The 15,003-nt window shown below is 38.5% G+C and overlaps 1 protein-coding gene across 1 annotated transcript; it reads right to left on the bottom strand.

Annotated features, from left to right (window-relative positions):
• Positions 1-192: 192 nt before the first annotated feature.
• On the bottom strand, positions 193-13,541 carry LOC106875595 (uncharacterized). Its single transcript, XM_014923813.2, has 7 exons — positions 13,235-13,541; positions 10,995-11,187; positions 9,163-9,274; positions 6,815-6,984; positions 5,534-5,679; positions 4,245-4,551; positions 193-1,652 (listed from the first exon to the last, which is right to left on the bottom strand). The coding sequence occupies exons 1-7, from the start codon at positions 13,300-13,302 to the stop codon at positions 492-494; spliced, it is 2,157 nt and encodes a 718-aa protein (XP_014779299.1). The 5' UTR covers positions 13,303-13,541; the 3' UTR covers positions 193-491.
• Between the last annotated feature and the right edge of the window lie 1,462 nt (positions 13,542-15,003).

Here is a 15,003-nt window from a genome sequence, read left to right as displayed (position 1 = left end):
TAAAGTGGTTTGGAGACAGACATTTTCTCTTCCAGATTTTCTACTAAAAGCAATGCTGTCTTCATCAGCAAAGTGAATGATGCTTGATTTTGCTGCCAAATTATGTAGAATTATCAACAGTCTACAGAATGTAGTCTTTGACCATGTATGCAGGCACCACACATGTAAGGGCTGGCTGGTTCATAATTTCAGTTTTCTTTGTGCTGACATTGAAGCTGAAGTCATTCCTTGTAGAACATGTGAGTCTGAGAAACGACGAAAGTAATACAATGCTTTCAATATGTACTGAAGTAACAAAATAGTGGCTAACAAGAGAGGTAGGTGATGGCAGGTTCGAGAAAAAAATGGTTTGAATGTATTTGGAGAGATCTTGAAACACATACTGAAATGACCAGAAACACAATCAGGTGTTGTAAATGGTTTAAATCATGATGGTAATGATGATTAAATGATTATCAGAAGTATTAAATCTGATTATGCTTACGTAAATGTTATCTAAAATCTTTAGTGTAGATTTCTTCATTCAGTGTTGAATTAATCTCTTTCGATGTAAAATGTCTTTCAATTTGATGGTTATACCGAAATATTTCAGGATTCAAAAAGGAATCTCCTTTATGCCGACTGTTAACAGCAATATGAGATAAATGAACACTCGGGGAATTATTGCCCTCTTGGCAATGATTGTTTGCTATTGAGTCACTCAGGTTAGTTGAACAGTTGGTGGTGATTATTTCTGATAAGCTGTCATCCATGGGTCTGGAAGAAGAGATATGAGACGAATCCATGAAAGTAGAAGATGGCGACGGTAAGAGAGAATCATCGTCTGAATCGTCTTCAATGATAACCGGTTCCATTTTAACTACAGATTCTAAAGGTAGTTCCTGTTGATTTACTTGAGGAAAATTATTACCTGCTGCATCACGAAGGGATGAAGTGGGTTCTGTTGGGACTTGAGAGCGATCGTTTAAAGGGATATAACTATACTGTTGTAGATTGACATCGAGAGGTGTCGATTTGGTGTGAGACGTCAAGTCCTGTTCATCACAGACAGCAATCGATGTGCTAACTAAATCGTTATTCTGAAAATGTTCGTAAATATCTCTTACCTCCGATCTTCCTACACTGACCAGATGATTTGCGCTACTTTTTCGTTCAACCAGGTCTTTTTGAGATGGGAAACGAGTCAATTGTGCTCTGCCTGGGGTCATTTCTTTCTTAATTGTAACATTGGCTTGCGATTTCGTAACTGATTGAAGATTATGGCTGGAAACAAAAAAGGAATTTGATAAATTAACTTCATTCTCTGTTGACTGTTGCGTTTGTGGCGGATAAAATGTAAGAGTTATTGTGTCAGGTGCTGGATCAGAGGGTTTCTTACTGTTAGGGAGCTGGACCTGAGAGGAAGACGAATCACTTTCTGAATCACATAATTGCTTCAAATCATCAATTTCTAAACATAATGCTATTGTCCTTAACTGATTCAGCAAATCTGGGTCCAGGTTTAAGTGACCCTTGTAAATGTATTCTGCAAAAGCATTGAGAGCTTCATTGCTCACAGTTTGGGGTAGGTTGACCATAAGGAACTGGTTGTAGTACGTGTCAACGGTTGAAAGTAGCTTCGGACAGACAGCAAGTAAGACGATCTTGTGAACCTGCAAATGAAGATTGTAGAGTTAAATAGGTTTAAAATAATTAAAATAGACGTGAAAGATGAAAATGTTGTAATATTTATCTCATGCTAACCTTTTGTTTGATACCAAACTGTTTGATCTTTTCTCTGGTTCTGTGATAGAAAAATGCCACTGTTAAGATGGGTTATATTTAAATTAAAACTTTCCAGTATAATTTTGTATCATGTTCCAAACACATGTTCAATAATGAAAGGTTTTTTTTTTTACTAAATCCTGAAAATTTCTTGATAATTCTCAAAATAAATTTAACCCTTTAGCATTTAAACTGGTTATATCCGGCCAAGATATTCTTATAGTTTTATGCTCAAACCAGCCAAATCTGGCTTCTCACACTGACCAAAGAATGTCCTTCTAAAGACAAACAATCACATCATCAAAATCTCAAAGCTACAACATAATGCATAATTAGTTTAAAATAATATGAATGAAGAAGTTTTAGATCTGACAGAAAAATCTGAATATTAAAGGGTTAAACACATGGGGTGGATGTTTTGGCAGGATCAAATGAGCTGCAGGGCTGCATCAAGCTTCAATGTCAGGTTTGACATAGTTTCTAGTCGGACGCTCTTCCTAACACCAACCAGTGGGTGTTTTTGTTTTTTTCTTTTGTGCCATCAGCACTAGTGAGGTCACATGACAAAAGAAAAGAACATCATAATCATCGTTTAACATCTGCTTTCCATGCTGGCATGGGTTGGATAGTTTGACGGAAAATTGGTAAGCTGGGAGCTGCACCAGGTTCCGTTCTGATTTGGCATGGTTTCTACAGCTGGATGCCCTTCCTAACACCAACCACTCCAAGAGTGAAGTGGGTGCTTTTTACATGCCACCAGCACGGGCGCCAGTTACGCGACACAGGCATCGGCCATGACTATGTTCTCACTTGGCTTGACAGGTCTTCTCTAGCATGGTATATTGCCAAAGGTCTCAGTCACTTATCACTGCCTCCGTGAGGCCCAACAGGAAGAAAGAAAAAGCTTCCTTGGCTAAATAGAGTGTGTGTGTGTGTGTGTGTGTGCATGTATGTGAGTGTTAATATTTAAGAGTGGTGATAAAGGGTTAAAGTGACCTTTAACCCCATATCCAGCCCAAATATTCTATCATATTAAAACCGAGCAGATCCAACCTGTCACACCTACCTTACAATATATATTAGCAACAGAGGCAGTATTAATACCGAGAAGTAATCCCCACTTAAATGTCGATGTTCTGTTAGAACAAACTATACTGTGGTAGATACCATGAGAGAAACTCTCATATTGGCTTTTGGGGCAAAATGCACTTTTGTTTGTATCACTAATGGGGAGATGAATCCCTGCTACCTCCAGCGCCAAGACCACCAGATCACATTGATTTCAACCTTGTTTGGTTTTGTCAATGATGGACACTTGACCGCTAGAGGCAGCTAACTGCCCTACAATGTCATTCTAAAAATATACAAACACACCATTGAAATCATGAAGCTACAATACATGATTAATTCAAAACAATGTGAATAAACAAGCAATACATTTGACAAAGAAATCTGAATGCTAAATGATTAATATTTGCAGACAATACACGGAAAGCTACATATGTCAGTCACTCTACTAATAGTTTAAAATACTAATATATTTGTTCTTTAGCTGTCACTATCTGGGCTTAATCCTGGACAGGTGCAATTTGTTTTAGTCAATTAATTAGAGACAGTCGTTAATTTCACCTGCCCAGTGAAATATGGAGCTACTGAAACATGATGTAACCCAGTTTGTCACACCATATAACATGGTCAAGCTGACCAAGAAGCATGTAGATCACTGAATATTGCCCACAAACATTTAAATTCATCATGAAATGACCACTACAAATTAATGAAATGTTAAAAAATGCAAACATATCCTAAATTTTGACAGTTTGGTTAAACTGTTTCAATTTGTACCAGAGGTGTAGCAAGAAGTTTGCTTCCTAACCATATGGTTCTGGGCTCAGTCCATGGCACCTTGGGTGACTTCTATTATAGCTCCTGGCTGACCAAAGCCTTGTGAGTGGATTTGGCAGATGGAAACTGAAAGAAGTCTCTTGTATGAGTGTAGCCGTTGCCAGTACTGTGTGACTGGCCCTCGTGCCGGTGGCACGTAAAAGCACCCATTACATTCTCGGAGTGGTTGGCATTAGGAAGGGCATCCAGCTGTAGAAACTCTGCCAGATAAGATTGGAGCCTGGTGTAGCCTTCTGGCTTGCCAGTCCTCAGTCAAATCGTCCAACCCATGCTAGCATGGAAAACGGACGTTAAACGATGATGATATATATATATATATATATATATATGTGAGTGTGTGTCTTTGTGTCTGTATTTGTCCCCTACCACCAATGTTGGTTTGTTTACATCCCCATAACTTAGCAGTAGGGCAAAAGAGGCCAATAGAATAAGTACCATAAAGCAGATATAATAAGCCCTGAGGTCGATACATTTGACTAAAAATTCTTCATGGTGGTGCCCCAGCATGGCCACAGTCCAATGACAAAAACAAGTAAAAGAGAAAAAAAAAAAAATTGAAAACAGTCGAGACTCACCATCAACACAGAACTTCCATTTCCGATGGCAGCATCACACAATTTGCCTTTCTTCCAGAGCTGTGCCAAACTTTCCATGACATGGTACTGATGCTCAGAGACAATATGGACTTTCTTGGAGCGTGGTGGAACATAGACCATTGTAGGAACAGCATCATCTTGTTGAGAATATCGAAGTTCCTGCTGGGGATATTGCTGATTATTTTGTGAGTATTGTGGTTTTGGTTCGGAAAACTCAAGTTCCTGTTGGGAACATTGCTGATCGTCTTTACCATCGGATAATGGAACTGGATTTTCAGGAATCTCCCTTCAAATAAATCACAAAATTAATGTTCCTATTTTCCATAAAAGACAACTAAGTTGAAATAAAGAGAAAAATAAGCAACAAAATAATTATGAACCAACAAGTTGATTGTGGTCATTTTGACTTGCTAAACATAACAGCCAAATCTCCTCCAAACTACATCCAGTTGTCCTGGAGAGAGCACTTTTGTTTATGTTTACCATCTGACAATGTGGAGGCGCAATGGCCCAGTGGTTAGGGCAGCGGATTCACGGTCATAGGATCGCGGTTTCGATTCCCAGACCGGGCATTGTGAGTGTTTATTGAGTGAAAACACCTAAAGCTCCATGAGGCTCCAGCAGGGGATGGTGGCGAACCCTGCTGTACTCTTTCACCACAACTTTCTCTCACTCTTACTTCCTGTTTCTGTTGTGCCTGTAATTCAAAGGGTCACACTGTGTCACGCTGAATATCCCCGAGAACTACGTTAAGGGTACACGTGTCTGTGGAGTGCTCAGCCACTTGCACGTTAATTTCACGAGCAGGCTGTTCCGTTGATCGAATCAACTGGAATCCTCGACAGAGTGCCAACAATTCAAAACAATGTCAATCAGTAAGAATTACCATATTCGATGGCCTATAAGACACACCTTTTTTTACCCCAAAATGGCTTAAAAAATCTCCCTGCATCCAATGCACTTAATGTAGGCTCAAAACGGTATGTATGTTTACAAAACATGTGCTGCCATCTATAGGTGAACAATCGCCTACAGTATGTTTATATTGAATGTAGATGCAATAAATTGCTTATAATTACCGGTAATAACATAAAGTTATACAGGAAAGTGGAAGAATTAAAACATTATTTTAGTGGTAATTTATTTTACGAAAGTATAGCCTAGGCTAGGGTGTGTCCTATGCATTCGTGTGTCTTATAGGCCATCAAATACACTACATTTGATAAAGTAACCTTTATGCTAAAGGGGTTAAAGAAATATAAAGTTACCAGATCTGAATTGGTTTAAGGATTCTGTCTTGATTGTAAAGGTCAGTATTTAGCTGAGAATCTTTTGTGTTAACTTTAGGAGAGGAAACCTTTTTCAGTGCTTCACGGCTTAATACTCTGGTCAGGTCCAACTTTGGTCTTTTGCGCTGAGAAAGAAAAGAATATGTAAACATGTTAATTAGTGATAGTGTAATTTATAAAAATCATTACAGGCATGGCTGTGTGGTAAGAAGCTTGCTTTCCAATCACATGGTTCTGGGTCCAGCCCTGCTGTGTGGCACTTTGGGCAGGTGTCTTTTACTATAGCCTCAGGCTGACCAAAGCCTTGTCAGTGGATTTGGTAGACAGAAACTGAAAGGCGGCGAGCTGGCAGAATCGTTAGCATGCCAGGTGAAATGCTTAGCGGTATTTCGTCTGCCGCTACATTCTGAGTTCAAATTCCGCCGAGGTCGACTTTGCCTTTCATCCTTTCGAGGTCGATTAAATAAGTAACAGTTACGCACTGGGGTCAATATAATCGACTTAATCCGTTTGTCTGTCCTTGTTTGTCCCCTCTGTGTGTAGCCCCTTGTGGGCAGTAAAGAAATAGGAAACTGAAAGAAGCCTGTGATATATGTATGCATATGTATGTATGCATGTCTTGTGTCTTTATTTGTCCCTCCATCACCGCTTGACAACCAGTGTTGGTGTGTTTACATCCCTGTAACTTAGCAGTTTGGCAAAAGAGACAAGTCTTGGGATCAATTTCTTTGACTAAAACCCCTCAAGGTGGTGCTCCAGAATGTAGCCTCAACTTACAGGAGAAAACCTCCATGATGTCATATAAAAAGCACGTGTGCTGGTGGTATACATAAGGCACTCGTGCTGACGCCACATAAAAAGTGGTACCATGTACAAAGCACTTGTGTTGGTGCCATGTAAAGAGCACTTGTGTTGGCACCATGTAAAAAGAACTTGTGCTAGCACCACATAAAGGCTGTCTTGCTGGCGCCATGTAAGAAACATTCATGCCGATGTCATGTAAAAAGTATTCATGCCAGTTTCACATAAAAAGCACTTACGTAAAAGGCACCCAGCACACTCTGCAAAGTGGTTGGTATTATGAAGTGCATCCTACTTTAGATACTAAGCCAAAATAGACAAACAGAGCTTGGGCAGCTCTCTGGCTGTTTAACTCCTGTCAAACTGTCCAACCCATGCCAGCATGGAAAATAGACATTTGATGAAGGAGGTGGCTTTGTGCCAGGAAATAAAATTCTTTGAAACAATATTTTTAGTTACCTCATGTTTATAGAGTATATGTTTGTCCAGGTGAATCTTTTGGCGAAAGAAATTTAAACAAAAGGGACATTTGAACTCCCTAAGATCTGCATGGATTGCCAGGTGGCGCTTGAGGTTGCTGCTTGTCGTTGCTTTGTAGTTACATTCTGTACAACAGTGGCGTCGTAAACCTGAATGATAAACCAAATATATTAGCAGCATTTCAGAAAACACTGCAGTTTGAAACTCCTCGTTAAAAAAGCTTATTAAGTCAGAAATATCAACTTAAATCAATATTTTCAATAAGTCACATCATTAAAACAATTTTTATCCTTGGGTAGCAACTGTAATTTTCTATTTGCTTGCCCCTAAAAACTATGTAAAATGGCTAATAATGCCTTCAAACTTTACTTTTGTTACATTTATTCAAACCCCAAAGAATTCCTCTCAACTCATGGCTATGGTACTCCCCAACTACTCCTGCTCATATCAGATGCACATATTGTCAGCCACTAAGGGGCATCCTCAAGTGGTTACAATCAAGCAACTGACAAGCAAATCTGTGATATTGAGTAGAATATTTGTTATAATGATATTTCTGCTTCAGCAACTCAGTGCTGAATCTGTCTGAAATGTAATGGAAAATAGGCCAGTTTTCAAAACATTGATGTCCAGGTGGCAAAAGCAAAGTTTGAAGAGAATAATTTGATTTCTAGATAGAAGCAAATACGAAATAACACTTACTGACCAAAGACAAAAAAAAAAGAATTAAAATTTGGTTACACAGTCATGGAACAGGGTATTCTTCACCCTCCCCCTCTTCAGCATCATTTAGCATCCATTTTCCATGCTGGCATGGGTTGGACGGTTTGACAGGAGCTGGCCAGCTGAAGAGCTGCCTGGGCTCCATGTCTGCTTTGGCATGATTTCTACGGCTGGATGCCCTTCCTAATGCCAACCACTTTACAGAGTGTACTGGGTGCTTCTACATGGTACCAGTATGAGTGCTTTTTGTGCAGCGCCAACACCCATGAGCCTGCAAAATTAGGAATGTTCAGCTGAAGAGGGATACAAGGACAACCACAATTTTACTTAGTTTGACATATCTTCTCAAGCACAGGAAACTTCTAGGAGTTTTGGTTCCTTTGTCATCCCCTCTGTGGGGTCCAACATCTGAAGATCCTTTCTCACCACTTCATCCCATGTTGTCCTAGGTCTGTCCCTTCCACATGTTCCTCTACAATTAGAGATTGACACTGTTAGGACAGATGTAAGCAGTATTGTGGAAGTGGACACAATTTGAGATGATTTGGAACAGTCAGTAGAGTATTGGACTGCGAAAGCCTTGCAGTATTTGCTCCAATTGTCTCAGCTCTGTGTTCAAATCCCATCAAGGCCAACTTTTACCTTTCATCCTCCTAGGGTCAATAATGAAATACCAATCCCAGGCCATGGACTTGTGGACCAGATTCCTTATGATATTTTATCTTTCATTTGTTTCAGACTGCGGCCATGCTGGGGTACCACCTTGAAGAGTTTTAGTTTAATGAGTCAACCTCAGTATTTATTATTTTTAAGTTTGGTACTTACTCTACCAGTTCCTTTTGCCTGAGGCCATGGTAGAAGGAACTTGCCCAAAGTGTCATGTAGTGGGATTGAACTTGAGACCACACAGTTGAAATGCCTACCAAATTCCTCTACATGGCATTAATCAGCCTGGGACAACAGAAGATATACAAAGGAGCAGTGCACTGGGTCCAAACCCCAAACAACAAGGTTGCAAATTGGACTTTGTAATCACACAGACCAGACAACTACATACATACATGTATACATGCACACACACACACACATATGAAGGTGAGTGGTTCAATGGTGAAGGTGTTACACTCGCGATCACATTTCAATTCCTAGACACACTTCGTTTCACGTTGCACACCACGCACCTGTTCAGGTAATCAAAGATATTCCAGCTGTAATAATCCCATTTTCTTCTGGGTTTAATGGTCCAACCCATGCCAGCATGAAAAACGGACGTTAAATGATGATGACGATGATGATGATGATGACTGTATCTTAGAATACATTATCCTGAAGTGATTTTTTTTAAAGTTAGGAAGGTGTGATACAAGGCAGATTTTGCTGCTATTTCTAGCAGACACTTAATAATGCCGCATAGAAATAGCAGCAAAATCTGTCATATAGGTTTACTCTTTGCAGTCATTCAACACATCCTGCGATGTCTTCAATAGTATGCATGCATGTGTATAGTTTGGAGTGTGTGTTTGTGTGAGTGTGTCTCTGTGTGTGTGTGTGTGTGTGAGACAAGCAATGGCATTAAGCTATTAAATAGAAATCTGTTCACCTACCTAAATGTTTGTTCCTATGTTTGTACCAGTTTGGTTTTTTGTCTGTTGAGTATTTACACTTGTTGCATTTGTAAAGTCCTCCTTTCAACATTGGCTGGATGGATGTGGAAAGCTGCAACACAAAAATATAAAACAATGAATAATACACTATGAAATTTAATTGCACAACATTAAAATTATGGACTGTTTTTGATAGCATAAAAGACTCACAGCCTTTCCTTAGGTGCAGGAGTGGCTGTGTGGTAAGAAGTTTACTTCCCAACCACATGGTTCTGGGTTCAGTCCCACTGCGTGACACCCTTGGACAAGCATCTTCTACTGTAGCCCTGGCTGACCAAAGCCTTGGGATTGGATTTGGTAGACAGAAATGTATAGAAGCCCCACCTCACCAGGACAAAGGTTTGAAGGCCAGTCAATGCATGAATAACTGCAAAGAGGAAACTTATATGACAAATTTTGCTGCTATTTCTATGTGGCACTATTAAGTGTCTGCTAGAAATAGCAGCAAAATCTGCCTTGTATCACACCTTCCTAACTTAAAAAAAGTTTTGAAGGCCGATCACAAAAGGCTGAGTGTTACGAAGGAGATGACAGGGGACAGAAATATGTGGCACATTACTGTACTCAAGAACGCCTGGCGTGCTAATGATTCTGTCAGCTTTCTGCCTTCATTAATAATAATAATAAATCATCATCATCGTCATTGTTTTATGTCCACTTTTCCATGCTGGCATGGGTTGGACAACCACCATCATTCAAATCGGTTCTTATTTGGTGTTACTGCTCTGTTGTTTTACTCTCACATTCCAATTTTGGCATGGTTCCTATAACCTGCCACTTTACAGAATACACTGCAAGAATTTTATCGTGGCACCATGGAAGCATTGTCATTGCCTTTCGTCCTTTCGGAGTTGATAAAATAAATACCAGTTGAACACTGGGGATCAATGTAATTGACTTATCCCCCCCTGCCCCCAAATCGCTGCCCTTGTGACAAATTTGAAATCATCATCATCATCATCATCACCATTATTATTATTATTATAGACATCACACAGTATACAATATCGTGAGGTTGTTGATTGAAGATATTGTGTCTACAGGGGGTTTGTACTGTTTGTCAAGTCACAACAAGGACCCCAGACAGACAGTACTTTATGCAATGTGCATGCAGTTACAAATAATGCTGACTTTTACAATACATCTAGATTGTAGAGTATTTCTAAGGTTTATTATTATTATTATTATTAGTGAAGCTGAAGTTACATTGTCGTTATTCATAGTTTCCTCGGATCTTCTTTAAAGTGCACGACAAAAACCCAGCATCATCTGAGAAGTGACCTTGTTTAACATGTAGGAAAGGATTAAGTAGACACTTAATAGTGCCACATGTGGCATGAAGAAAGAGGACACTGCATGTGATCAGATCTCAGGCTAGAGAACTCCAGAGTTGAAATCATCATCATCATCGTTTAACATCCGCTTTCCATGCTAGCATGGGTTGGACGATTTGACTGAGGACTGGTGGAACTCGAAGGCTACACCAGGCTCCAATCTGATTTGGCAGAGTTTCTACAGCTGGATGCCCTTCCTAACGCCAACCACTCCGAGAGTGTAGTAGGTGCTTTTATGTGTCACTGGCACGAAGGCCAGTCAGGCGATACTGGCAACGGCCACGATTGAGATGATAAAAATTAAAAAAATGAAGATGAGTAACAGTAACCTGCACAGCAGACCCATGTCAGGATGTAAAAATAGACGTTAAAACAATGATGGCTTTGATGGTGCTGATGGGAAAACCGATGTAGAGTGATAAGATGAAATAACATTACCTTTTTAAGATTATTTGTAGTTTTAAATATGGTGGGGACTGCATCCTTTCTTAGCTGAGTCGTTTGACCAATTTGGTCAAAGCAGTCAGGTTCAAAGTGGTTGGAACATAACACAGATGTCTCTGAAGGCCAGTAATTCTCTCGTTTCATTTGGAGCAGCCAACATTGTCGTTGAATGGCATCTTTGGGGAATCTGGAAATTCCAAAAGAAGTTGTTTTGTTACAAACATGAAAAAGTGCACAGCGATTCTGTATTGATTTTATTTTAATATTTTAGTACAAAAAAAAAAAAAAAAAGGAACACTGGGCCCTCTTACATAAGTGAAGGCAATAGGGTTTCTATTCAGCCAGGATTCACCCAGCACACATTGTAAAGTAGTTGGAAGGGCATCCAGCTGTAGAAACCAAGCTAAATCAGACTGGAACCTAGTATAGCTCTATTGCTTGTCAGCTCTGGTCAAACTGCCCAGCCCATTGCTTGCATGGAAAACAGACATTAAAGGATGATGATGGTGTTATAATGTTTGAAGGGGAAAATATGAGCAAAGAAATTCTAGAGGATTGCAGTCCTAAAGAGAAGAATGTTTAGAGTAGCAGTTCTTGACTGTGGCTCTTAAGGCTGCAAGCACCCACCAAGTATCCTTTTGGTGGCCCCACCCAATGGTCTTTCTTCTATAAAAGTAAATTTTTCTTAGTTTTACCTTTTTTGGTGCAGCCTCCAAAACAAAAACCAGGTTTTGGGTCTGGCTGGATATTAAAAAGGTTGAGAACCACAGGTTTAGAGAGTCACAGTAGGGATTTGATAGGATAAGGTACAGGAGGCGGGAATTTAGTACAGTGAGGTACGGAAATTGGGGGAAGGGAATTAAGTCGGGTGAAGTACAAGTGGGGATAGAATAATGAAAGAACTTGAAAGAGAGAATTATTCCAGCTCACGTTTTTTCTTGTAGGTGTTAGTCTGCAAACTCAATACAAATTGTGCTGATGACAAATTAGGTGACTTATAAAGTACTGGGGAGGGGGGATGTGAACACAGGTGAGAAATGACCAGAATTGAACACAAGTGAGAATTATAACCAGAGCTGAATACAGGTGAGAAATAACCAGAGCTGAACACAGGTGAGAACACTCTACCCACTGAGTTCAAATCCAGCCGAAGTCAACTTTCCCTTTGCACCCTTTTGGAGAGGTGAGGAAAGGGTCAATTCAGGATGGTGAAGTGACCAGTGTTAGATGTTCAGATAAGATGCCTTGTGGTATTTGGTCCTGGCTTTTTGACTTCTAATTGCAACACCTGTAGCAACATGCAGTGTGAAGCTGAACTGCTGCAAATGAATAACCTTCCCCTTGGTGACATGGGAGGATGAGGCTGGCATGCATCGGCATGTTAGTCTTCTCTGAAATTCTATCAAAATCCAGATAATCCCCCATAACGTTTTTTCTTTTTTTTTTCTGGAATTTTCAGAAAATTTTTGCGAATTTGTGTTCTACATTCGAGAATTCATACGCATGTATAAAAAAAAATTGTGATTTAAGGACGATTTAGCTGTTGTTTCTAGCACATCCCATGGCTCCCTGATACTGTCCTCGTTTGTTTGCCACTCTGACATATATTTATGTTTCCCAATATTTTTCTCCCCATAAACACATTTAATGGAATGATGACGCACCCAAAAGTGGTCCAGTGCTGGGATTTATGCAAAAAAAAAATCCGATAAAGAGTGGAACTTTTGGGATTTATGAAATGGTGGGTAGGGTTTTAAAAAAAACGAAAAAAATTTTTTTCCATAATCGTATGAATACCCGTTCTCAAAAATCTTCTGGAAATTCCCAAAAAATATAAGAGTTATGAAGGGTTACATGGGGTGCTTAAACCGGAATTCTGTCCATATTTTTTCTGTAATACATTGACAGCTGTTCCAGTTGGAAAATCAACCATACCAATCCTAATATCATAAAGGGACCCCCACTAAATGTTAAGGGCATTGCCGTCACGTATTGCTTCCATTAAATCATTAAAAATAAAATAAATAAATAAAACCACGTGTTAGAAAATGAATGAAAAATATTTTACTACTTTTCGTCGAAAATATTCCTTCAAAAAAATGTTTTAAACGTTAAATACAATATTTGTAAAAGAAATAATCCGGTTGCAATAATTCCAATAAATCGACTTATTATTTTATCAAATATTTTATATTTACGGGGTTTTTTGTCAAGTATAATAGATTTATACTCACAAATGAAAGGTTTTGCCGCTACCTTCTGACGTTACACTCTTGCAATTCAATGCTGCACACTGAGACATATTTATTGCATCTAGATGTAAATATTTATTCGTCAGTTAATTATTTATACAAGAAATATAAATAAAACAAATAAACAGAGACTGATGTGAAGAGGAGAGTGCATCGAACCGGAAGTAATATACCAAATATTAACCGATAATTTATAGGAATTTAGCGGTACAAAGCATAAAACATTTCCTGTGAAAACATCAAAAAAAACTTTTTAAAAATCTATATCCAGAAATACGCTCAAAACTTAATGAATTTTATTAGAAATAACAATAACAGAAGATATTTGGTTTTATAGAGAGTTACTTCCGGTTTATTCCATTAAAGGGACAACGTTGGGAGAGTTTACTTTAAATTAGGGGGGTAACAGAGTATCTATTGATAAAGATGTTTCAAATAGTTTAGTTGATTATAGAAAAAGAGTTGATGTCGATTGAATCGTTTTGAATTATTTGTTTTTAAGTTATTATTTAAATATAATATGATAGATATCCGTAAATAATTAAACGGAATTATTTTCGCATTCACTTTAAGCTTTATTCGTGCACCTTTTAACGTATTAGATGTGTTTTAATTAGAAGAGAAGACTGTACCTGTGTTTTAGAGTCTCTGATATAAGTGGTAAGGAGGGAGGTACCGTCAAACCGGTCCGGGTGGTAGCAACAGATTAGACTCCGATGAAGATACTCGACGTACAAGGGTTCAGACTCATACAAAGTTAGCAGATCCATAATGATCTTAGCTTGTTTAGAAAACAGTATTTTTTAAATAATAATGAATGTTAACAATTACAATCTGTAACGAAATTGTGTACATTTAAAGAAGTGAATTCTGTACCAAATAAATTATAGGAGACATTGCTGGGTCTCCTATTTCAATGATATTTAAAATTATTTTTCTTCCTTCTTGAACCATTCCAAGTTTACACAAGGAAATGGTGTTTTATGGAGAAGTAAAAAAATTGTTTAGTTCTCTTTCATTTATTTCAACTACAAAATTACGATAAACTGTAAAGAATATAATAGGAATTGGATGCATTTTATTGTGGTACCAGCTTTGGAGAGATTATCAGGTCTTTGCCAACACAAGACGAGGATTTTTTAGACCTGATTCTCTCCCTGTTTGTATACTGACCACCCCCATATGGTGGCTAGTGAACACTGTAACAGTAACGGCTACTCATTATTATCCTAAGATATCAGCTCATTCAGGTTTAAACAACTAAAGAGAGGAATAGAAAAGAGTGAGAAAGAGATTTCTTTCTCTTTTGCAGGTCAAGCAATACAATTTTTGAACAGTAAATATTACAAGGAACTAAATCTCCTATTTCATATTTCTGTCGACTTTCATGCTATACAGACACAAGGTCACACATGCTTAAAGGCAGGGTGGGGTGATATGGTACATTCACTTGACCCCCCAGGATTTGATTGGTATGACTTATTTTACAGAACCTGAATGAATAAAAGAAAAAGTCAACTTTGTGGTGATATGAACTTAAAACATAGACAGATGTCAATTGTTCAGCCATCATTACATTTTTATTTTCAGAAATAGTTTGATATCAATTAGAGTTTATATACATTTTCAACCTTAACTGATATATATATATATTTCTAAGTCTCTCTAAAGGAGATTACAGCAGCGGTACTGGATATTAATAGTTATCGCCAAGCCAATATGGCAGTCCCCAAAATAGGACGAATTCTGCC

Source organism: Octopus bimaculoides, chromosome 24 (assembly GCF_001194135.2).
Source record: "Octopus bimaculoides isolate UCB-OBI-ISO-001 chromosome 24, ASM119413v2, whole genome shotgun sequence".
Taxonomy (NCBI): Eukaryota; Metazoa; Mollusca; class Cephalopoda; order Octopoda; family Octopodidae; genus Octopus; species Octopus bimaculoides.
The sequence above is the reverse complement of the archived record's forward strand: the minus strand, read 5'-3'. Positions and strand labels throughout refer to the sequence as shown.

What these genes read in the sequence shown, in the direction of transcription:
- LOC106875595 (XM_014923813.2), bottom strand. Translation starts at nt 13,302, where the DNA reads ATGTCTCAGTGTGCAGCATTGAATTGCAAGAGTGTAACGTCAGAAGGT. An exon ending in ACATAGGAACAAACATTTAG is followed by an intron (nt 6,985 to 9,162) that starts GTAGGTGAACAG and finishes TTTATCATTCAG; the next exon opens with GTTTACGACGCCACTGTTGT. An exon ending in ATATACTCTATAAACATGAG is followed by an intron (nt 5,680 to 6,814) that starts GTAACTAAAAAT and finishes TTTCTTTCTCAG; the next exon opens with CGCAAAAGACCAAAGTTGGA.